This window comes from Trichomonas vaginalis, chromosome I, assembly GCF_026262505.1.
Source record: "Trichomonas vaginalis G3 chromosome I, whole genome shotgun sequence".
NCBI classification, from domain to species: domain Eukaryota; phylum Parabasalia; order Trichomonadida; family Trichomonadidae; genus Trichomonas; species Trichomonas vaginalis.
Genome location: NC_067203.1, coordinates 17,751,490 through 17,775,646, shown reverse-complemented (window position 1 = coordinate 17,775,646; position 24,157 = coordinate 17,751,490). Strand labels below are relative to the sequence as shown.

The window sequence follows — 24,157 nt, the reverse complement described above, 5'->3', positions numbered from 1 at the left end:
TGAGTGGAAGCTCTATGTTTACTCAGAAATATGAAATATAATCAAGATTGAAGTTTGAATATAATTATATGAGTGTAAATAAGTCAATAAAAGCATTTGCTGCATACTATATCTCTAGGTTCCTGCAAGTACGTACTCAGATCGGGAAAATCTCTCACTTTTGTTCCGCAATGTGACGTTGGGAACAGAGTACATATTTGCAATATACTGTCATATTATATTGCAATTATAAACCCCTTTCGAAGTAAGCTAATTTTTTTCATATCTCAATTTTGCATTAGAAATTAGATTATCGAAAGGAGGTTACGAGTACAATGTTATACCATATAATATTACAATCGTAAACTCCTTTCTAAAGTATCTTCTTTACAATATAATTTAATTTTCTCATTCTTCTTTAAACTAGTAAATTTTATTCACAATTTAATCTAAATCATAAATATTCATGTTTTGTAGAAACGCTTTTTAATTCAAATCGTTTTTCCTTACCAAATTTTATATTTTTTCTTTTTATTTTAAGATTTTTGAATTTTTTTTTGGAATTTTTTATTCAATTTCAATGTAATTTAATTCTCTTTCATATGTATTATAATTTTATTCATCTTTAAATTTTTAATTTTTGAATACATGCGATAATTATTCATTCAATTTTTAAATGAATGTTTTGATGGGATGAGCTTACTGATAATAGACTCATCCCATCAAAACATTCATTTAAAAACTCTGGCCTTCATCGAGGCCAGAGCTCACAATTGATCTCCTCAGAGCCAAGTTCCTCGACGGTCGTCCTCATTAGGTTCGATCCGAAAGGAACTTGGCTCTGAATGAAATTCACAAGCTCTGGTCTCAGGAAATGCCAGAGCTTCGCAAACAATCCTTGGGGCTGGTTCCCTCAAAGACCGCCCTGATTCGGGGCGGCCGGAGAGGAATCCAGTCCCAAGAGAGCGCCCATACGAAGCTCTGGCCTTAGCAGTGGCCAGATCCTGCAAATACAATCCTCAGGGCCGAATTTGAGGGAGATCGTCAACATCATTGATGATCTCCCTCAAATTCGGCCCTGAAAGAAAGAAATACACAGATTCTGGCCTCAGAAAAGGCCAGAGCTTCGCTTACAGTCCCCAGAGCCGGCTTTCCCAAATGCCGCTCTGACCCCGGGCGGCAGGCGAGGAATCTGGCCCTGGGATACTTACCAAACGAAGCTCTGGCCACAGTAAAGGCCAGAGCCTGCAAGATCAATTCTCAGGGCCGATTTTGAGGGAGATCGTCCACATTATTGGCGATCTCCTCTCATATCGGTCCTGAAGGACTTCAAAATACAGGCCCTGGCATCAGCAGAGACCAGGGCTTCGCTTACAGTCCTCAGAGCCGAGTTCCCTGAGATTGTTCAGATCACGGACACTTCTCAACGTAACTCGGCTCTGAGAAGCAACAAATACTAAGCTCTGGCCTCAGCAAAGGTTCAGGGCCTCGCTTACAGTCCTCAAGGCCGGATTTCCCAAATGCCGTCCTGACCTAGGGCGACAGGAGAGGAATCCGACCCTGGGAAACAGCAAACCCGAATTTCTGACCTCAACATGTGTCAGAGCCTGCAATACTAATCCTCGGGGCCGAGTTTGAGGGAGATCGCCCACATTATTGACGATATCTTCTTATCTCGGCCCTGAAAGACATACAGATGCAGGCTCTGACCCTTGTTGAGGTCAAGACATCTCTATAAAGGGCAATTTTTCTATGTTCTTTCATTTTCTGAAAGATCATGGTGAAAAGGCTCTCTGATGCTTTATTGTTTCAAAATAGTACATGCTTGAGATTATAATTTTGCAGAAAATTTATTGATTGCATGCGAATATTTGATACATGTAAGGTATATCCTAAGATAAAAGTTTCTTCCACAAAATTAGATTATCCTTTGATAAAAGAAGGCATTAATTCAAATATATCAATGAAATCTCAACTATATTCACTTCATATTAGCCAAAACCATAATCTCAGTGGTTTACCTCAAGATTTTTTATCCCAGATTCTATAAATCTCAATTGTATGGCCTAGTGTAAGGATATATCGATATATTACAAATATTAAGCCCCGCCTATTAATATCATCAATATCTCTTGACTTAATTTCGCTTTTTACATTTTTTTTATTGATCAAGCCTAACATTTCAGAGATTAAATTTAACAGGTTTAACATTTTAAAAAGCTGTTAAATTATCAATTATGAGCGAAATTTAATAATGTATATCATATTGAGTAGGTTTTTGGTATATATAAATTCGAATCTATAATATATGAGATGAGAAATGTAATATTACTCTTTAGAAACTCTTTTGCTTCATACTTATTTTTCCATCATATGCGCAAAATTGAGACTTCGTCTCAATTTTGAGCATATGATGATATTCTTGCATTGAATTTGTGTGCGCCATGAAAAATAATATACGCAAAATTAATGGTTTACCAATTTTGAAACTATTCACAAAATTGAAAGATGACGACGATCAAAAAAATATTGCTGCTTGGATCTTGTAGAAAGAAGCTTGAATTTAGGGATTAAACCTCAAGCTTGTCATCTAACACCCATTTCCTTTACTATGCAGCAGATATTTAGTCCCATTTCCAATTTTTTTTTGTCTTCATTATTTAATCAAGATCAAAAAGTCAAAATTAAACAATGACATATGGCCAGAATAGTATCAATTTTCACATTGTTCATTTAATGGCAGAGTATTTCCCTTCTAGCCATAATTTTGAAGAAAATGCATGAATAAAAACTTTTTTTAATCAATTTTTGAATCTTTTTAAATCGTAAACCATTGAATTTTGCGCATATTATTTTTCATTGCGCCCACAAATTCAATAAGCAAGAATTGAATAATTTGATCGAAAACATTGAAATAGAAACAAAATATTTTATCTAATGATTTTTAAATCACTAATACTACTATTTTATATGTATCTTTCTAATATTTAATTAAAAACTTGGAGAAAAGAGAATAAACAAAGGGAAAATAAGAAGAAAAGGAGAAAATAAAGAGAAAGAAGAGAAGGAGGAAAAAATTAGGAAAAATAATAAGGGCATATTTCATATTAACTGCAAATAACTTGGTTTTGTCATTGGCCGGAGGCGGCGATGCGCCCGAATGGCTAGCGCTGCCGCCGGATGCCCGAATTTTTTTGAAAAAAAAAATTTATTACCAGTTGAGTTTCCCAGATTTTAATGGATTTAACCAGAAACAACCATCTTATACCATTCTGCTCTTCATATAAATTCTCAAAAGATAAAATTTTATCGAATGATTTTTCGATACAATGAACTTACAACTCCACTTGCACTTACGAAATAATTTATGAAATGAAAACTCTAATATTTCTCACGAAATACATTTCAGATTTATTTTACAAATGTATTTCATCTCCTATCATTATATTTGAACTGAATATTCTAAACAGTTAATCATTGGTGACATGAAATGGGTAGTTGTACAAATATAATGCCTCATAATAAATCCTGATAATCATTGACTCGGTTTGTGCTGCACGCCGATAAAAATAAAAAATAAATCGTTTGCAAGCATTCAAATTTTCAGAACTTTTATTTGGCCGGCCAGTTACATTTTTTATCGTTATAAAATGTTAGGTATTCTATTTTCTCTTTTTCTCTCACATGAAATGAAATTGACATTCATTCATCTGACAGAATCAACTTTCAAGCGACAAGTTTTGAATAGACCAAAGCATCAAGTCTGGATGGTCATGTTTTATAGAGCTGATGATTCAGCATGCAAACATGTTACTGACAAATTCTTGAACGCAAGTCAAATCGCTGAAGGAGCGCTTAAGTTCGGTATTGTTGATCTTCATAAGTATCCATCCTTCGCAGAAAAGTATGATATTAAACAAGTTCCAATGATACGCATCTTTCACTCAAACGGCGATGTAGAGTACACAGGAAAGAGAGATTCCAAAGGATTTGTAAACACAGGACTTAATTATATTCAAGATATATCCCTTGTTGCTGATGAATCTTGGATTGATTCATTCTTACAGACCCCGTCAGCTATATTTTTCACAGACGATGTGAAAATAAAATCAATATGGAGCAGTATTTCTACATATTTTCACGGAAAATCAGTCAGAATTGGAGTTTGCAGAGATCATGATTTGGCTGAGAAGCTCGGAGTTACAGATTTCCCATCTATTCACTTCTTCAATGGTACTAACCGTGTTGAATATGATGGAAAAATCTCTTTCCCTGCTATTAAAGACGAAATTGAGAAGTTTTTCGCCAAAAAACTTGAAAACATCGTTGTCAATCCAATGTCAATCATGAATCCGTCATCATTTACAGAACAATGTTACGGCGGAAAGACAAATTGCGTTCTTGCAGTTGCAAATCAGGTTACACCCGAATTTGTCAGCATACAAAAGCTCTACGCCCAACACAAACTGAAATGGTTTGTCGGAAAAAGCAAATTACCCCATCATTTCATGGAAAAAATGGGTGGATTTTGGATTTATAACCCAAGAAAGGACGCATACATCCACGTAGACAAGATCGGAGATCTACAGCCAGCATTGGATAGAATAATGGATGGAATGGGAAAGTGGCAAAAAGCTGCTGCATTTGAAAACAAAGAACTTTAAATTTTTTCTAATTTTGTTTTTAATATTATCGATTAAAGTTACTAATTATCATTATTTAACACATGTTTAAATGCTTACAGATTTACTTGAGTTTTTCTTTAATTTTTTGTAATTTTTTAATTAGAATCTTCAAAAAATTCAGTATATGCCTTATATATGGAATAATTACGAGATAAAAAGTTAATGATGAATTTAGATTGTCACAAATTTGCTTTAGTGATCATGTTCAACCTTGATTCATTCACTATATTATATAAATGTAAATATATAAAGATTCGACTAGCTATAATAATTGGAAATTGGGGAAGCATCATCACATAAGCAAATATAAAAATCAGAAAGTTTTTAGATCTAGATCATTCCTTTTCATTGTGTTATCTTCTCCAATGCCCATGAAAACTCTATATATTATACAGGACAATATAAACACACATGTTTACTTTAAAGAATTTTGTAATTTTGACACTAATTTCTAACAACTTTCGCCAATACATTGTTACATAAAAAAATGTTCGATAAGATCATAAAACGCATATATTTTTAGTTCTTGGCCTCCTATGTCGTCTTGGAAAATCAGAAATTGATTGAAGATGAATTTTAATGAAAAGTGACAAATTTTATGTTTTCAATTTTCTCAACTCTTACTGCTTCCGATACTGTGGAAAACAGAAAATTTGTTGAATTTAACAACAATTTTACAGGAAGTTGGGAAATTGGCGGCGTTTCTAAGAAAATCGGAAACGATTTTTACTTAATCGATAATTCAACTCTTTCCTATGGAGGAATCTACTACACTAACAGACTCTCAGCGAAACAATTTGAAATAAAGATAGCTTTACGATACATTCCTGGAGAAAAATCAACAGGAATGAATGCAATTTGGATTACAAAAGATTATCATCAAGAATCACAAGTATTCGGCGGTCCATTATCTTTTAATGGTATTGCCTTATTATCATCTTACAACGGAACGCATTTAGACACAGAATTCCGCAAAAATGACAAAAAGGGAAGATTTGTTTCATATCAGTACTTCCCATCATCCTTTATTCCAGTAGTAGATAACAAAGTTACGTACAGAATTGTTTATAAAGACGGAATAGTTAATGTATACATAACTTCTGGCGATAAAGAGACCCACGCCTTCTCGCAGACCCCGATTTCTGATATCAGGAAATACTTTTTGAGTATTACAGGCCGCTCTGCAAAGAAAATTACTCAAATTATTGTAGATTCAGCCGAATACAACACTTTGTTTAATGATGATGAAATATTAGTAAAGACAGTTGCTGAAATGCACATAGAAGACGATGAAGATTCAGAACCTAAACCTACACGCACTCCAAAGCCAAATCCTACTCCAAAACCAGTCGATAGTTATACATACGAGGATGTACTCGATGAAATAAGTATATTCGACATATTCTCTACAGCTTTGACTACAACGGCCGATATGAGGCAATTAATTTGGAATGAAATGGTTCCATTCTCAGATGCATGGCAGAGAAGGTCAATAGGAATATGTAGGAAGTCAGGAAACCTCAGGGCTTCGTTATTGAGCACATTAAATTCAACATATCAACAGATGCAGGAATTGAAAGACCAAATCGAAATGGACTTGGTTTATCTCCGTAATGACATGCAGGATATCGAATCAGAACTCTACCACGGCGTTTCACAAGGTTATCACCTCAATCAGAAACTTAGAGAAGAAAAATATTCTGCTTCTTCAGGAGTTAGTCATACACTGTTGGTTTTCGGCATCGTTGAAGCCGTTCTTGTTATTATTGGTATATTTATTAAGATTTTCTGCGATGGTTATAGGTCCCCGCCTTTATATCGTAAATAAATTATTGTTTTATCTTTACTGATCTAGTGTTTTCTTTATTAACGCTTCTCTTACAAAAATTCAAAATTTATCATAAAATCTTGTTCAAATATGTATCAAATATGTTAAAATTTTAGACCGTAGAAAAACTAAAATAAATATGTATCAAATATTGATATCTTTAAATTCTTCATTGTTTTTTTGTAAATTATTCAAAATCTGAAAAATCATTTTTCCACATTTTTTGAGAATGCTACATTCAAAGCGAAAGTTCCATCTTTCCACTTCTGCTTGGAAATTTCCAATTAACAAAGAAATTTGAATATTGAATTCATTCATTTTTTGTTTGAAAATTTTGCTATACATCCAATTTGATAAAAAAAATTCAATAGCACTGATTCCAAATCCAAATTTCCATAAATTATTACTAATGTGATGCAAGGGTTAGGCAAATTACAAAGTTTTCTCTCGATTTCCAAATTCAAAACAATGATTTTCTCTAAATCCAACTCTTTCGATTATTTGTTTTGTTGCTTTATTGCACACTATTTATCTTTTCAATACCATATTGATTTCCTTGATTCCAATAATTAAAATTGTCAATCAAATACAACCTTTCAGATACCTCTAAAGGTGAGGTTAAAGTATATATTGATAAGCCATACGAATATACATTTGAATATCCATGTACATCAACTTCTGACTGTACGCATTACGACTTAAATTTTTCACCAGGTATATATTTACTTGAAGTCTGGGGAGCACAAGGAGGTGGTTACATGTCTGAAAATGGTGGGGCAGGAGGCTATTCAAAAGGCATTTTAACGCTGAAAAACGAGACACGAGGATTTTTATATATCGGTGGAAAAGGAACAGCAATTAAAACAAGCGGAAAACAAATGGGAGGATTCAATGGTGGCGGATATAGGTATTATTATGATTATAATTATTATGGTGCTGGAGGAGGCGGCGCAAGTGATATTCGCCTTGAAAAAGACTCATTTACCACTCGAATAATAGTGGCTGGTGGTGGAGGGGGTTCTGGGCATGGAACCAGTGCTGATCCTTCTGCTTCAGAAACAACTCATAACGGAGGAGGTTCTGGAGGAGGTTATAAAGGTGGTGATGGAACATTACGTCCTAGTTCTACAAGTGTAGCTTATGGTGGCACTCAAATAAATCCGGGAGATGGAGAAAAATATGATTATCGTAGTAAAGCAATATTCGGAAATGGCGGATCGTATACTTGCACCTCATGCTCTACTCCTGGCAGCGGAGGTGGAGGAGGTTGGTATGGAGGCGCTGCATCTGGCTGTTGTGGATATAGCGCTGCAGGAGGTTCAGGATATGTTCTGACTTCGACTTCATATAAACCAAATGAATATGTATATAAGAGAGAATATTTTTTGATGAAAGCATCAATGAAGAGTGGCATCAGATACGGGAATGGTGCTATTAAAATAACAATATTAGATAATGTTGATATTGAAAATGTTAAAATTCAGGGTTGCGGCCTAACTGGTGTTTCTTATTCACGAATTGCTTCACTTATAACTTCACCTTCAGTTGCATAGCATTTCTTGATTTTTTTGTCGTAAAATAAAAATCATATTTTCACAAATCATTTCTTTGCTAATCATAATATAGAGTCTCAGTTTTCTACATATGCATGCCATGTATAGTCTTTAGCTAGAGTCTATATTTTTATTCAAGAAATTTCTTGGAGCTAAAAATACGTTATTTTTTAAATGCAGTGCAAACTTCGCCCCCTTGAAGCTATTTGCGTTGCTGGTGCAGTCGAAGATTGTTTGGATAGGCTTCGCGTCTTGCAGAGCCTTACTCCATCAGTTATTACTCAAAGAGATGAATTATCAAATATTCTTGGAAATACAGTTGCCCAAATTATCAAAGAACAAAAGGTTTGCGAAGAAAAATACGAAGTATTAGTTAAGCGTAGATCTGAGCTTAAATCTCTTTCAAACAAGACAAGATATAAAAAGAACCAAGATAAGATCGAAGCTCAGGCTCACGAACTTCAGGAATTGACACGCGAACTTTGCAAGCATCTTCGTGAATCTCCAAACGTCTCTCAGAACTTGCTCAAAATCCAAACAGAGAGAACAGATTTAATTACTCATTTCGAATCCTTTAGAAAGGAGCTCCTTTCAACATACTCATTCCAAGGAATCTACGAATGGGCATCTGGCCGCACAACAGCATACAATAAAATGATGCAAATCATGCAACAAGATAAAGATATGCAAAAGGAAATTAAAGACCTTGATGAAAAAATCCGTAAGACTGAAGCTGAGATGGCTCGTCAACTTGAAGACCTCGATATTAAGATTAAGGCCTCCAAAGAAGAATTACAGCAAACACAAGCAAGAATTGAGGACGTAAAGGCAAACAGAGATGACGAGCGCCAGGCACACCTTGAAGCACAGCAGAATATGAACGAATTGAACCAATCCAAGCTTACACAACAAGTTATTAACGCTAAATTACAACTTCAGAATGAGAAAAACGTACATTCAGTTACTTTGTCTTACTTCGATCGTCGTCGTGCTAAAATCAACCAGATGATGAAAGAATGGACAGATAAATACGAAACTGATATTAAACAAGAGACCGAGAAGCTCCAGGGATTCAAGAGAAGAATAGATGCAGCTACAGCTGATTACAACGAACTTAAGCCTGAAAAGGAAGAGGCAGAAAGACTTATGGCTCTCGAAACAGAAAGAGCTAAAGAAAGAGCCAAGCAAAACGAATTACGTAATTCTCAGACAACTGTTATGAATAAGATCAAGATTCTTTACCTTTTGCACTCTAAAATTAGAGGTCCATTGCCAAAACCAAAACGTGGCAAAGGTAAGAAGAAATAAATATCACAATCATAATGTGTTTGATACACACATGTTATTCCAAGCTTCAGATATCAATCAAAATCTTTTTAGATATAAAAATAAAACCATTGTTTTTTCTTTAATTCACATTTATTTCTTTTTAACAAGCACCATATCGATACATATACATCCTATAAAGATCAATTTCTCAATTCATTTTGAACTTTAATGATAAAACTCAGACAAGCTTCAAATTACAATGAAAATTGAATAAACTAATAAGGTAGTCCTAGTACTTTCATAATACAGTTTATAATATCACCCTAGAATAATTACAAATTCCACGTACTAAAGAAAATAACTTTTCATGAAGAATACTGACAGACTAAGCTGATGTTTTCATGAAAATGAATACAACGATATGTATTCACATTTGGGAACAGGACAAATTTGCCACACGGCACTTTTTTTAAAAAAAATTAATGGAGCGGAGCGATACTCTGCTGCAGGAGCCCCAAGGCTCCCAATCATTACGAAAGGGAGCCTCAGGGCTCCTGAGAATCCATCAGCAGAGGCCTTTTCATTTGGCCTCTGCTGATCAAAGATTCGGCGAAGCCATTCTTCGTCTCAGGAGCCCCAAGGCTCCCAATCATTACGAAAGGGAGCCTCAGGGCTCCTGAGAAACCTCTTTGAGAAGGTTTTCTTTAAGAAAACCTTCTCAAAGATGATTGTTAGCATTCACTCAAAATCTACCAAGAGTTTCAAAGTTTCAAATCTATCTGAAATGAAGCTTTGAATCTCTTGTATATCTAATTGTAGAGGTACCTTTTCAAAATGTCTTCTATTGATTAAATTTAATCAGTAAAAGTCATTTTGAAAAGGTACATCTCTATAATTGCTATTGAGCATTCACTCTTGGAACCTTGGAGCTCTTGTGTAGTGCATGAAAACTCCAAGATTCTAGAATAAAACATATATCATAGACATAATTTCTTCAAATATAATTTAAGGTTATTTTTTAAAAAATTAGAAAAGCGTAATTTAAGGTTATTGAAAAAGTGACACCTGGCAAATTTGTCCCGCACTCATTCACATTTGAGATCTAGACCTTAAATCATTCTACCGGAATATCGATCTCATCTTTTGGGAGTAAATCAGCATTAATGAGTTAACAATAAAATCGTATGTATCTCAAACATGAAAGCGTCACGGTAGAAATACTTAGTATAAGGAAATTATTAGGATTATGCGGCCAAGTTTTTCATAAGACATCATGTTGTCATTATACATAGCGGTACAAGTTGGAATGTTTTTAAATAATTAACGCTAATATATATTAATCCAATAAAGTATAAACGCAGCAGAATTTTTATAATTTTGATAATGTGATGTTACTTAACATAGATATTATATACATCTCTTTCCATGCTTTGTCGTTTTCTTGCAATCCAGAGACATTTTTGACTTAAAAGCTAGCATAATAATAGGATCCATGCAAAATTATGTTTGCCTACATTATCCAACAATTATTCTTGTATGCAATAGATTTCTGAAATCATCCGAGCAGGTGATATAAGATTTATGAAAAATCAAATAAGAAAACAGAATGGTAACACTGTACTGATCCATTATAGAAAATTGATCGACAGAAATTGAGATACTGATATTTTCAAAAATTTCTATACGAAAAAAAATTGAACCATGTGTCAGATTTGCGTCCTAATTTGAGAACTTTTAAGCTATTGGATAAATTATTGTTTATATATATAGGATGAAACGTATATCATTTTTGTAAGATTGAATAATAATTGAAATTTTGTCAATAAAAAACCGTCAACTTAGGAATTAAATAAAAAATGGATATTAACAAACTTTCTAATCTTTTCTCATTTGCCTCAACAAATGATCAAGCTGTACCAGTCAAGCAATACCGCGCTGATACAATTGAATACTACGTAAATCAGATTCAAAATGATCTAGCGAATGGAATATCTCCACAGAATTCAGGAACATTAGCTAATTTTACTAATTTCCTGGCATCAAAACATTCTGTTTATGTTGGAAAGAATGAAGAGGCTTTCTTTCTCAACGAACTCTTCTCTTTAATATCCATTGCTCATCTTGAATACAACACTCCTCTTTATTTGACAACCGTTGCAGCCATTATCGGAATAGATCTAGGCGATAAGGCTGCGAAGGCAAACAGAATTGCCCGCGATATTATCAATATTCCACCAGATCCAAATCCGAAAAATTTCCTTTTGCTGAAGAAGATTTTAGCATATCTCCATCACACCCTCGTCTCATGCACTCAAATAATATTCCAGCCGTTACTTAAAAATGTCACTTCATGGGTGATCAAAAATGATTATAACGTAAATGTTGCTGGCTACAGACTTCTTTTCTTACTTTGCGATTTGTTTTACGATACTCTAATTCAAATGCAATCGAAATTACAGTCATTAATTGGCTATTCCCTGCAAATCCAAGGAGCAGAAGTCAGGGAGACAGTTAATGATATCATTATAATGACAATTCGTAAGGAAACACCGAAGATGTCAGTGAATTTTCAAATATTTACTGCTAAGATTATGACACAACTCGAGAGAACTCTTTGGAGATATTTTCCAAACTCCATCTCTGCTGCTGAGACACTTACATCGGCTCGTCCTGAGATAATCGAAGTATTTAAGTTCCAATCACTTCCTTTCGACGGATTAAACTCGAAGGAAAATGAAGGAAAAATTGCAAACTTGCTTCTCTTCCCATTCATTGCCCACACGACACCGGAATTATTTACTGATGATGCCCTCAAGCAATTATTCAAGATTTACCATCCTATGATGAAGAAAAAATTTGAATTTCGTAAGGAAGCTGTTTATTCGCTCGGAAAAATCATTTTCGAATTACAAGACCGTACAAAGCCTTTTAAGAAGGTTTTGGACAGCGCTTACAGTCATATGAAAGATTTAATCAACGGACAAGAGCTGATTTTCGGATTGGCTGCTCTCACGGCCATAGGAATCTGCAGATCCGAAGCTTTCCTTTCTTGGGTCTTTACAGTTCCAATTAATCAGATAACAATTGATGCCATTCAAAAGTTATCGCAGGCCTTACCGGATCTCAAAGAGGCATTACATACACGTTATTTATTTTATATTAATACGATTCTTGGCCAAAACGATGCTCCTGCAAACGATATCATTACAACTCTTAAGGGTATCAAGCAATTAGACATTTCACGCGATTTAATGACAACAAACTTCATCGTTTCGTGCACACGCCAGCTCCACCATCGCACTGTAGAAGTTAGATCTGCAACATTGGACTTTATCCTTTACTACCAAAACCAAAAACCATCATCCGAAATCGTATACAGACTACTTACATTTATTACGGCCGAACAAGACGAAGATCTCCGTAAAAGTGTATTTTCAAGATTACGCATGGAACCACTCAATCCTGACTTCTGTGTGCTCTTGACTACATATCTACATGATAGTTCCGTTGATGTTATCATCGGAGCTCTTACTTTCTTGCTCAAATTATCTATCCACCAAATTGCGATCGAATACATCGTTAATTTCTACCAGCAAATCATGGAAGAAATCGGACATGGCGGAATTACTGGTTTCAACGCTAAACTCTTCCTAATTTTCGCTGAATACTCTCAAACCAGTTCTGTTCTTTCCCAGTTGCTCGAACAGTTCGCACATAAGCTAATTATTAATTTCCTCTCTTCAAAGAAGAAAGAACCAGCTTCAGCCCTCAAATTATTATCAATTATCGTTCCAATGTCTCGGGATTCAGTTAATGTCAACCAATTAGCCTACCATATTGAAAACGGCTTGTCCGTGCACTCATCATCGAAGCGTCTTTCTGCTGCGATTGATTTAATGATTGTTGGTCTCCAATTTACGAATTTGAGTCACACAATCTACAACGAACACATTTCCCTGCACAGCCGCCTCCTTGCTGCATCCGCCAGACCAGCCGCTTCCTGTTGCCACTCGAAGATTTTGCATGCATTGATGTTAGTTGGTCCAATAAAGAACACAAACTACAGAATAGAGTCTAAATCAACACCTCTCACTGCCAGATACATCGTACAGAGCACAGAAGGTAATCCAATGCAGATTGTCCTTAATGCATCAGTTTCTGTAGTTGTAAACCTCATTTTGGACGTATTAATCAACGATGACATGTTTTCTATTCACGCCGCTGCCATTGAATGTTTGATAACTATCATGAAAGTCCATAGAAATCTTTCACCTGAATTATCTTCGCAAGTTATCAACAGTTTATCCGAATTATTCGTATCCACGAGACTTGCAACAACCTCTATATTGATTGCGAACATCTCTACCATCATGACTGTTCTCGGAGACAGCTTTTCTCCATTAGTAGAAAAAGCGGTTAATTTAGTTTTCGCTGTTTGGGGAAGAATGGACAATTTACACCTCGTAAGAATGTGCGAGTGGATGTACATGACTGTTCCTGAACCATTCTGCGTACATCTCCATAAAATATGCACTTTCTTGTGCGGTGAAATGTTAGTTTCTGATTTGAGAACAACGATGGCAATTTTGAGTGCTTTTGTCACTTTTGGAGAATCATTGAAAGTTGCATCGATGACAATTATCCCTGCCATATTGAATTTGATGCGTCAGATGATAGATCAAGACATAATTATCGATGATGCGCTTGATAGATTCAAAACAATCTTGGCTAATTGCAATCCAAGAAGTTACTTCACGCCCGTAATTCGTGCAATGATTGAATTAGTAAAAGTTCGACCATCGATACATGACAGATGCTGCCAGATCATTGCTGTCGTTGCATTCAATCTTGGTCCATGTTTTCTCTTGCATGTACAACAGTTGAGCACTGTTTTCCGATTGAAAGAGAACAAAACAATGGAAGCAATTTTGAAATCATTTGAAGAAAAAACTCCGATACCTGAAGAAATCATTAAACAATGCTCTCCAACACCAAGCAGTATAAAGAAAGGACACGGAGGAAGAGCGAGCCAAGCTAAAATCGAAATTCCTCAGTTCAAAGAGCCAACAATTCCTCAGCATTTGGATGAAGCAGGATGGTACGCGTGGGCACAGGAATTCTATGATACAATCATCAGAAATTCCCTTTCAAGAGCTATTTCCGCTTGTGCCATTTTAGCTGAGAAGCACTCGTACATCAAAGACACAATTGTTCCTATCGCTTTCCTTCTTTATTACGTCTCTTTCAACAGCAATTCTGATAATCCGAGAAAACTTCTTCAAGCAATATTCAATGATGAAAACGTTCCTCAATCAATATTGAGAATCATGTTGACATCATTAGAATTGTTTGAAGCAGCAGGATTAGAAAAACCTGTTTCTGCTGAACAGTTGACATCAGCTACTTTGAAGACAGAAATGGCCGCAATCGCATTGAGATCAACAGAATACAGATTCCAGAGAGGAGATCCGAACTCTCCAAATTTGTTGATCGATTTGTACACGAAATTGGGCTTGAATTTGTCAGCACGATGTGTATTGACATTGGCAAAGAGATTCAAGATGAATGTCGACGAGTTAGTTGCTGCTGAAAAGATAGGTCTTTGGGAAGAAAGTTTGAAGTTATACGATGAAAAGATCTCTCAAGGAGAAACGAAATACAATGATGCAAAAATCAGATGTTTAGAAGCGTTGGGAAGATACAATGAAATGTTGAATTTCGGAGGAACAGCTGCTGCAACAGCTTATTTCCACTCCCTGGATATCGATAAACTCGTGGAGATTGCACCAAGTCTAAAGGATGATGGTGAAAAGGGTTCTGCATTGATAATGGCCGCTGCTCTTGTTAAAAACAATTTCGAAAAAATTACAAAAACTTCTGAAAAAATTATTAACTGCTTTTCAATGTCACTTTTCCCTCTAATTTCTGAAGATTACAACATGGCATTACCACAACTTGCCACAGCATCAATTGTACAAGTGATCAACGAAGCGATCGAGTACAAGAAACTCACACAAATCCTAAGACACGCAGACAAAACAAGAAAAGCTTCAGTTAATGAAAAAGTGAAGTCAATTGAAAATCTTTGGCATACGAGATTCTCAATGATTCCTGATGACGCGAGAGTTCTCCACAACTTCTTGAACACAATATTATTAGTTCTGCCACCAGAACTCGCTCAAACAGAAATAACAAGAACAGCAAATGTTTCAATCGATTGCAAACGATTTGACATTGCAGAGATCTGCATTTCTTTGCTTGAAAAGAGTGTTGATAACGCAAATACAAAGATGTTGAGAGCCAATCTTCTTTACGCAACAGACAAAAAAGAAGATGCAATACAACTTGCCGAAGTTGTCTCTTCAAACAGTGTTTTCACAAACGAAGAGAGATCTAAAGCAGAATTAACTCTTTCTAAATGGTTCGACAACCAAAACAACATCGAATTATCTTTGTTGCACGCGAAGAAGGCAATAGAACTCTGCTCAGAAATGGCAGAAGCTCAATACCAATGGTCATTAATCAACAACAAATTGTTCATGCAAACAAATGACGCAAACGCACAAATCGAGTCATTTAAAGGTGTCGTAAAAGCTCTTCAAATCACTAAACTTGATTCCTTCGAATACACACTCAAAATCATCTCCACATTGTTTAGGAATCACGACGCAATTTCCATTTTCAGAGAGTTTATGCATGATATTCCTCCTCATGTTTGGCTCGGCGTCATTCCACAGATATTATGTCGCGCAAACATCGATGACGAGAGTTCCAAATCGATTATTACTGACCTGATGGTTCACGTCGGATCAGAACATCCTCATGTTGTTATCTACGCTGTTCTTCCTCTGTTGACAAGTGATGGAACGAGAAGTTTCGTTGCTAAAGCAATTCACGAGAAAATGATGATGATGCAGCCGAGATTGACACAAACAATGAATACTTTCGCCCACGAATTAATAAGAATCGCTGTTCTTTGGTGGGATTCTTGGTATTCAACATTAGATAATGCAACAGCAATAACAGATGATAATCTTTTGATCCAAACAATTAGAGATTTGATCAAAGAAACATTGCGTCCTCCTGAGACAGCGAATGAAGTTTCTTTCATCAGATCTCTCGGTCCTTACGTACATGATGTAATAGATGCATTGGATGCATTCGATAAGAACAGATCCCATGAAAACAAGTCACATCTTTGGCGTCAGTTAGTTACAGTTTATAACATGGTCAAACCAATTATAAACAACAAGACAGAGTTTACTTTAACTGATGCTTCTCCTTTCTTGGCACAAGGAGAGATAGATTTGTCTGTTCCTGGTACTTACGCACTCGGAAAAGAGCTCGTGAAGATATCAAAGATAGAAAACAGAGTTAAAATCATGGCAAGTAAACAGAAACCAAGAAGAATCGTAATTGTTGGAACAAACGGAAATATTTATCCATTCTTACTTAAAGGACATGAAGACACAAGATTGGATGAAAGAGTTATGCAGTTGTTCAAGTTCTTGAACAGTGTTGTTAATGATGAATTACGTGTTACTCCTTACGAAGTTATGCCTCTTACAAGAGATGTTGGTTTAATCGGCTGGGTTCCAAATTGCACAACAATTTTCGAACTCGTCAAGAACTTCAGAACACAAAACAACGTGAATATCGAAGAAGAATGCCTCGAATCAATGCGTGGTGTTGATTACAACAACCTGTACTTGGACGAGAAAGTTGCCGCATTCAAGAGAGGTCTGAAGAAGACGGCAGGAGATGATCTTAAAAGAATTCTTTTCATTAGATCATTGGATACAACACATTGGCTCGAGAGAAGGAAGACATACACAGCAAGCCTTGCAAGTACTTCTATATTCGGGTATATCCTCGGATTGGGAGACAGGCACATGTCTAACATCATGATGGACGAAAATACTGCGAAGTTGATCCACATCGATTTCGGAGATTGTTTCGAAGTCGCACAGCACAGAAAACTCTTCCCAGAAACAGTTCCTTTCAGATTGACAAGAATGCTCGTCAACGCTTTGGAACCTACTGGTTACGACGGAGCGTTTAGATCTCTTTGCGTAACATTGATGGAAGTGTGCAGAAAGAACAGAACGAAGATTTCTGGTCTCTTGGAAGCTTTCGTTTACGATCCTCTTTTGCAGTGGTTGAACAATGAAAACCAAGCTGGAGGAATTGTCGCAAGAATTGACCAGAAATTGAGCGGATCTGACTTCGGAGTGAGGATGTCTGAGGCACAACAAGTTAATATGCTTATTGAAGAGGCAACAAGCAATAAGAACTTGTGCCAGATGTTTAGAGGTTGGTATCCTTGGTGGTAATTTTATATTGTTATTTATTTATTTTATTACGGTGAATTTTTTTTATATTATCATTTTTTTATTTAGTTTTTTATATTAAAAGTAAGTTTTTTTATAACATCCACTTGGATTTTTTTAGTAACGTATGCATTATGCTTTAGAATATAATAATGCTGAATCATAATTACTTTAATTTTTAAATTTATCATGGATGATCATTTTCACATAGATAACATAACCGAATGTTCATAGAGGATAGAGAATTTGCTTTCATTTTTCTTTAGATCTTCGTTTTATCTTTCCCAGGAGTCAAAAGTAACATCGTGAAAATATATGAAAATGATTTTGAAGGCATAGACTTATGATGAAATTGCATCGTACTCGATAATTCAACAAAATAAACTGGTAACGAGAAAATTTGGTTACCGAAAGCTAAAATTTATATTAGAATCTGATCAAATTAGATATATAGTTATCATTGTAATGACAGAAAAGCTATTTAATCATTATGGCAATCGAAAATTAATAAACGAATTCTGCAAATTCAAGCTATTTTCATATTTATCTCGGAATTATCATTTTCGATCAGATTTTTATATGAATGTCTTCCATAAACGTTCATTACTCATATTTGGAAGCAAACCGCAAATCTTTCACAAATTTGATGTAAAAAAATCATTTGTCTAAATGGACGAAGGATTTAGCGTGGACTTTGGATCCTTTGATGAAAACACATGCAAGACAGGTCCATTGACTCATGAGACCATACATGATGCTGACAAGACATTAAATCAATTGATTCACAATGCAATTTCGACAAAATCCATCAATTGGATGACATTACACGCGATTCAAGATATACTAGAAAGGAATCCTTATGATAAAGGCAGTGTTACTAATACAATTAGAGAAGTTCACGAATATCTACAAAATCAGAAAGATACATTATCGAAAATTTTATTTTGCATGCTGATGTTCTATACATGTACTGATGATAATGATATCTTCAAACAGTATGAGTCAATTAGCAAAGATGTAATTTCAGATATTCTTTCAAACTCGAATCCTTCCTTACTTGAATCTGTTCTCTATGTATTATGTTTGAAAGGGATTCAATTATCTAATGACATTATGGAATATACCAATCAATTGCTAATGAAACAAAACATTGATTTCCTGGGATCCGAAAGGATCGTTGAAAACCTGGTCAAGCTTGGAATCCGTCCACCACAGTCATATTATATGAATAAGAAATCACTTGTTGAAAGAATAATCTCCCATAATGGATTAACATCTTTATCAATTTTACCAATCGAAATAATCAAAGATAATGTTGATATTTTTATCGATTATTCTAAGGCTTATGATATAATTATGTATTGCTTTCAACATAACATTAAAGCAATCGAGTATTTTGTTGCGTTCATTGATGAAAACAATATGAATGATGAAATCTGGAACATACTGAAAAACCAATCGGTACATTTGCCTTTCAAACTCAACAAATATGCCATTCAAAAGTCAAAAGAAAGTCTTTCAGATGCAGAATATTGCTTCAAGTTCATGAGCTATGCATTAGATTATGAAACAATCAAAGAAATAATTAAGAACTCTCAAAACAAAGATCTCTTGAAGGATATAAATCTCTCAGAACTGATTGATATTTCTATCAAAGATAACGAACTCTGGTCAAACATAATTGTAAGGTATGTTGCAACAGCAGATGCTTATGAATCATTTTTGCTCTGTTATGCGGAAGATCTCAATGAAACAGTTTCAGAAATGATCTCCATTTTTGTTAATGATGAGAAGAAATTAGAAGCACTTCAAAGATTCCTAACCAATTTAATTGTCTCTCACCCAAATATCACCATTGATCCTTTTTCATCTCCAAATGCATTAAACAAGATAATAAATGTAATCAATGATATTCCATACACGTTTTGGAAAGTTCCTTTCACGATACAAAGTACAAAAATTGATCAAAATTTAGATGATGATAAGAAGATTTCATTGTTCATTGCATTTTCAATTTCATCATTATTTGGTTATTGTTCTCTAGATCCAACATCATTTAGTTCGGTCAAGATATCTGATAAAGAATTCAAAGAAATCAATGACTTTATCCATTCAAAAGATTTCACAGCAACATCTTTATTTGTTCCTAAGTCATTTTCTAATCAATCAAAGATATTTTATTATCATTCAATATTATATTGGAACTCAATGCATTTTGCCCATGACAAGAACTATTCATTCTTTCCACCTGTCCCTGAAAATGTTCTTTACTTTGTCTATATTGGAGGAAAGATCGCAGATTCAATGGAGAAATTCGAAACCAAAACAAGGATAAATGCAATTGCTTATTGCAAGTATTTCTATGATTCAATCAATGATAACATGAGTCATATCAATAAAAATTGCTATGACTGCTTAGAGCTCTTACTTGAGTATATTGTTAGAGATATTTCATCCATAATGAAAACTCAAGCAAAATCAAGAGCTTCTCTCTATTTCACTATTGATTTCCTCAAAAATCTTTGGAAATCCAATTTGCTAAATAACAACGTCAAATTATCAATGAAGTTTATCAATGCATTTTTAAATCTATTTAATACAAAATTTGATAAATCATTAGCAATGGTTGTAATCGATAACTTCCATGATGTAAAAGATGATATTTTAAAGATGGTTTCAAAGTATGCAATTCCAATAGTTTGTAATTTCTTGAGTAATGGCAATCATGAATTAACCTTATCACTTAAAATAGATCCAAAAGACATCAATTCTGCAATATTTGATATATTCTTTTCTGATATCAAGATTAACAAAATAACAGCAAAGAATTTACTTGGAATAGCAAAAATTGTCAGGAAGATAAATCATCCATATTTTACAGAACGATTCTTGAATTGCTGTAGTTATTTGAATAACGATTCAATATACGCCATTATTCCTTTCATTCCTTCATCATATTATTCTCCAAATGACAAAGAACTGCTGATTAAAAAGGTTGTAGACTACATTATGACAACAGATGAATTCGTTATATCTAATCAGTTCGACAAAATTTTGAGTATGTTAATGGACTATAATGATAGAACCTTATCCCAAGTTTACAGCTTGATGTACACGCGAGAATCCGGAAGAATCACTTTAACATCAATCTTTTCTCAATTAATTGATTCATTTCTTGATACGCCTCCAACATACAAAACGATTACAATGATTTATCGTCCAATTGAAAGAACATCAAACTTGAATTTTGTTTTCAGAGAAAACATTGATCAATTCAAACTCACTTCATCAACATTTCTTAATTTCATTGAAGAAATTATTCACATGCTTAATACAGAGTATTTTCAAATTGCTTTGTTTATTTTGCAATTATTAGCTATCAAATCCCCTCTTCATTTTCTCTATATGAGAAATGTATCAATTTCAAAATTATTTGATGATATATTCGCAATTGGAAGCAAGTATTATCAAAATAACTCTTCATTAACATACGAAGTTATTACAACTCTAAAGTTTTTGACACAAGTTGCTGGATTATCACATTTATTTATTCAATGGAGTATCGAAAAACTCAACTCCGATATTGAAAAAGAAAGTATCTTTATTATTTTGGAGGTATTTTTCAGCTTAACACAAATCGATTTGACAAATCATTCTCCAACAATGAAGATCATCCTTAATGGATGGGTAAAACTTTTCGAAATGATTCTGAAAACAAATAACTTAAGAGTCATTGAGTTATCTTTGTTGATTCATAAGAATCTTGTTGAGAAAACTCTCAAGAAGAAGAATTCACAGGTTATTAATTATGACAAATTCATTCATGCTGAAGATTCCTTTTTGTTTGTTTATAAAACAACAGATCTCTTTCATTCTACAGGAATCTATATCCAAAAAGATGTTGAATTAGATGAAATTACAAAGATTAATAGATCAATTTGCCATAATTGGAACTCTCCAGAAGAAATTAATCGTTTGACAAAAGAATTTATTTTCTATGAAGAAAAATCCCAATTTCTTGATGTTTCATTAAATAATGTTCCTGATGATATAAAGTTGATGTATTATCAATCAAATGTTCCTAATGTTCCAAAACTTCTCGATATTAATGATATCCAAATTATTGAAAAATCTCCTGATTATGTCGAACAATGGATTTCTGGTGATATTCAAACTCTCGAAACATGCGAAGAATATGAGAAACTTATTGAATGCTTATCCATTTTGAATTCTTTGAGAAAGCTTGAGGTTCAAACAACAAAGATCCCTCAAATTTATTCAACAAATCTCTTTGATGCTTTGGTTCGAATTTTTGTCCAAAAAAATACAAACCAGAAAATTAGAATCTTTTGTTCTGAAATTTTGGCAAATTACTGCACAGATGGTAAACTATTTTATCCAATTTTCTCTAAAGTAGAAAAGTATCTTAATTCAAATGATATTGATCTCAATGAATACTCGAATCTCTTAATCATTTTGAACAGTTCATCTCAAAACTTCATTCCACTTTTTGAATCAAAGATTCTTAATAGTTTATGTGAGAAAATCCAAAGCAAATTATATGAACTAACTCAAGATTCAATGAGAAATTATTTGCAAATAATATCAAAAGTCAAAAATAGTATTGATATCGATATTACTTCATTTATCAAATACTCATTAATCAAATGTGTTAGCAAATGCGAAAATTACATCACTTCAATCTGGTTGAAGATGAACAAAGAAGGAAAAGGAGAATTACAAACTTTCGTGAGAAGTCATGTCGAAAAAACTCTTTTGCAATTTGATCAAAACACAAAATATGAACCATTAACATTCTTAAAATTTATGACAGAAGATGAATGTAATTCATTTCAAAAAGAAATACTCAACGCATTAGACATCAGCTTAAAGTTCTATCATCCAGGAAGAGCTAAATCTATTTCATCAATGATCAATGTTGTTTGCCCAAGAAGAGATCACAGTGGTCCTTTGAAGCAGATCACAAAACAATTCATTGAAGATCAGATGAAATCAAACATGAAAATCAATTTACCCAAATCTCTTTGTGAAAACGATTTTTGGGCAATTTTAAAGAGGAATGAAAAACAAGTTGAATTCCTTTCAAATGATATTGAATCATTAAACGAAGTTGTTCTTTTCAAATGGTATCCTGAAATCGTTTCATTCCCAATGAAACACAAAGACTTCGTGAGGAAAGAAAGGTCCAAATTGAACTATTGTGAATTCGACATTGAAATCGAAAGAAATAAAATCATTGAAGATACAATTTCTACAATATTAGATAAGTCAGATATGGATATCATGAAATCAATAATTTATGTTCATTTTGTTGGAGAAAAAGGCATTGATGAAGGTGGTTTGTTCAAAGATTGGATTTCTTCATTCATCAGTAGTATATTTGATGAAAAAGATAGTTATTTCTATCTAAACGAAAGAGGAAGACACGAGCCAAAGAAAATTATAGATGAATCATTGATTGATGATTACGATGATCTATTGATGGTTTATGGAATGATTTTAGGAAGAGCATTGATAGAAGATATTCCTATAAACAGAAGAATGGAAAGTTATTTCTATAAATTCCTAAAAGACAGGAAGCCAACAATAAGAGATGTCAAAGCAATTGATGAACAGATATATGATTCATTGATGTATATCAAAGAAAATGATGTTACAGATCTTTGTTTAACATTCTCTTTATCAATTGATAACAAAACTATCAAATTGATTGAGAATGGAGAAAATGTTGATGTTACTAATGAAAACAAAGAGAAATACATTGAGTTGTATATCAATCAATTCATTCTCAGAGACCATGAAAGAGAATATAAGATCATCAGAGATGGATTCTATTCAGTAATATCCAAAGAGGAATTGAACTGCTTTACTCCATTGGAAGTGGAACTTGCTATTTGTGGATATTCTGTGATTGATGTTGAAGATTTCATTAAATGTTGTTCATATGAACATCCATTCACAAAAGATCATCAAACAGTGAAAATGTTTTATGATGCAATAAGAACATTTTCTAATGAAGAGATGAATTTGCTAATCTCATTCATAACTGGAATGTCTCAAGTTCCTTCAGGAGACTTAAGCATTGTTCTCTCTTCCGGTGGTGATCCTCCTCGCCTTCCAACAGCACATACATGTGTAAATATGATCAATATTCCATTATACTCTTCAGTCGAAGAGATGTCCAAGATGCTTAAAATAGCAATAACCAACTGCAAATCATTTGAATTTGCATAAGATTTTTTTATTCTAAACGATATTTTTTATCACTTTCTCAATTTTATATTGCCCTTCGGCTATTTCAGAACTGATTTATCCTAATAAACTTTCTATATAAATGAACTTCAGCTATTTCAGTACTAATTTATCCTATTTTCTGAATGCTTATAATGATTCATGAGGAATCATAATGAAAATTTACACTTTTCCGACGTTTTGTCAGGGGCTCGAAGCGACCCAAAAATGTCGGAAAAGTGTAATTCTCAGGTATATGAT

The 24,157-nt window shown here is 34.0% G+C and overlaps 6 protein-coding genes across 6 annotated transcripts, besides 1 other annotated feature; all 6 read left to right on the top strand.

Moving 5' to 3' along the window:
* Nucleotides 1–3,629: 3,629 nt before the first annotated feature.
* On the top strand, nt 3,630–4,704 carry TVAGG3_1003950 (disulfide-isomerase A6 family; the record flags this gene model as incomplete). The annotated part of the gene is made up of 1 exon (XM_001316985.1): nt 3,630–4,643. One exon carries the CDS (start codon nt 3,630–3,632, stop codon nt 4,641–4,643), a length of 1,014 nt encoding a protein of 337 aa, XP_001317020.1.
* A 483-nt stretch (nt 4,705–5,187) lies between these two features.
* TVAGG3_1003940 (lectin, mannose-binding, 1 family) lies at nt 5,188–6,590 on the top strand (the record flags this gene model as incomplete). The annotated part of the gene is made up of 1 exon (XM_001316984.1): nt 5,263–6,492. One exon carries the CDS (start codon nt 5,263–5,265, stop codon nt 6,490–6,492), a length of 1,230 nt encoding a protein of 409 aa, XP_001317019.1.
* Nucleotides 6,591–6,692: 102 nt separating this feature from the next.
* TVAGG3_1003930 (glycine-rich protein family) lies at nt 6,693–8,089 on the top strand (the record flags this gene model as incomplete). Its single annotated transcript, XM_001316983.2, has 1 exon — nt 7,068–8,045. One exon carries the CDS (start codon nt 7,068–7,070, stop codon nt 8,043–8,045), a length of 978 nt encoding a protein of 325 aa, XP_001317018.2.
* Nucleotides 8,090–8,219: 130 nt separating this feature from the next.
* TVAGG3_1003920 (sperm axoneme assembly) lies at nt 8,220–9,457 on the top strand (the record flags this gene model as incomplete). The annotated part of the gene is made up of 1 exon (XM_001316982.2): nt 8,220–9,353. One exon carries the CDS (start codon nt 8,220–8,222, stop codon nt 9,351–9,353), a length of 1,134 nt encoding a protein of 377 aa, XP_001317017.1.
* A 292-nt stretch (nt 9,458–9,749) lies between these two features.
* Nucleotides 9,750–10,401: a mobile genetic element.
* A 643-nt stretch (nt 10,402–11,044) lies between these two features.
* TVAGG3_1003900 (ataxia telangiectasia mutated (ATM) -related family) lies at nt 11,045–17,733 on the top strand (the record flags this gene model as incomplete). Its single annotated transcript, XM_001316981.2, has 1 exon — nt 11,171–17,647. One exon carries the CDS (start codon nt 11,171–11,173, stop codon nt 17,645–17,647), a length of 6,477 nt encoding a protein of 2,158 aa, XP_001317016.1.
* Nucleotides 17,734–18,313: 580 nt separating this feature from the next.
* On the top strand, nt 18,314–23,899 carry TVAGG3_1003890 (ubiquitin protein ligase protein; the record flags this gene model as incomplete). The annotated part of the gene is made up of 1 exon (XM_001316980.1): nt 18,314–23,899. One exon carries the CDS (start codon nt 18,314–18,316, stop codon nt 23,897–23,899), a length of 5,586 nt encoding a protein of 1,861 aa, XP_001317015.1.
* Nucleotides 23,900–24,157: the final 258 nt, after the last annotated feature.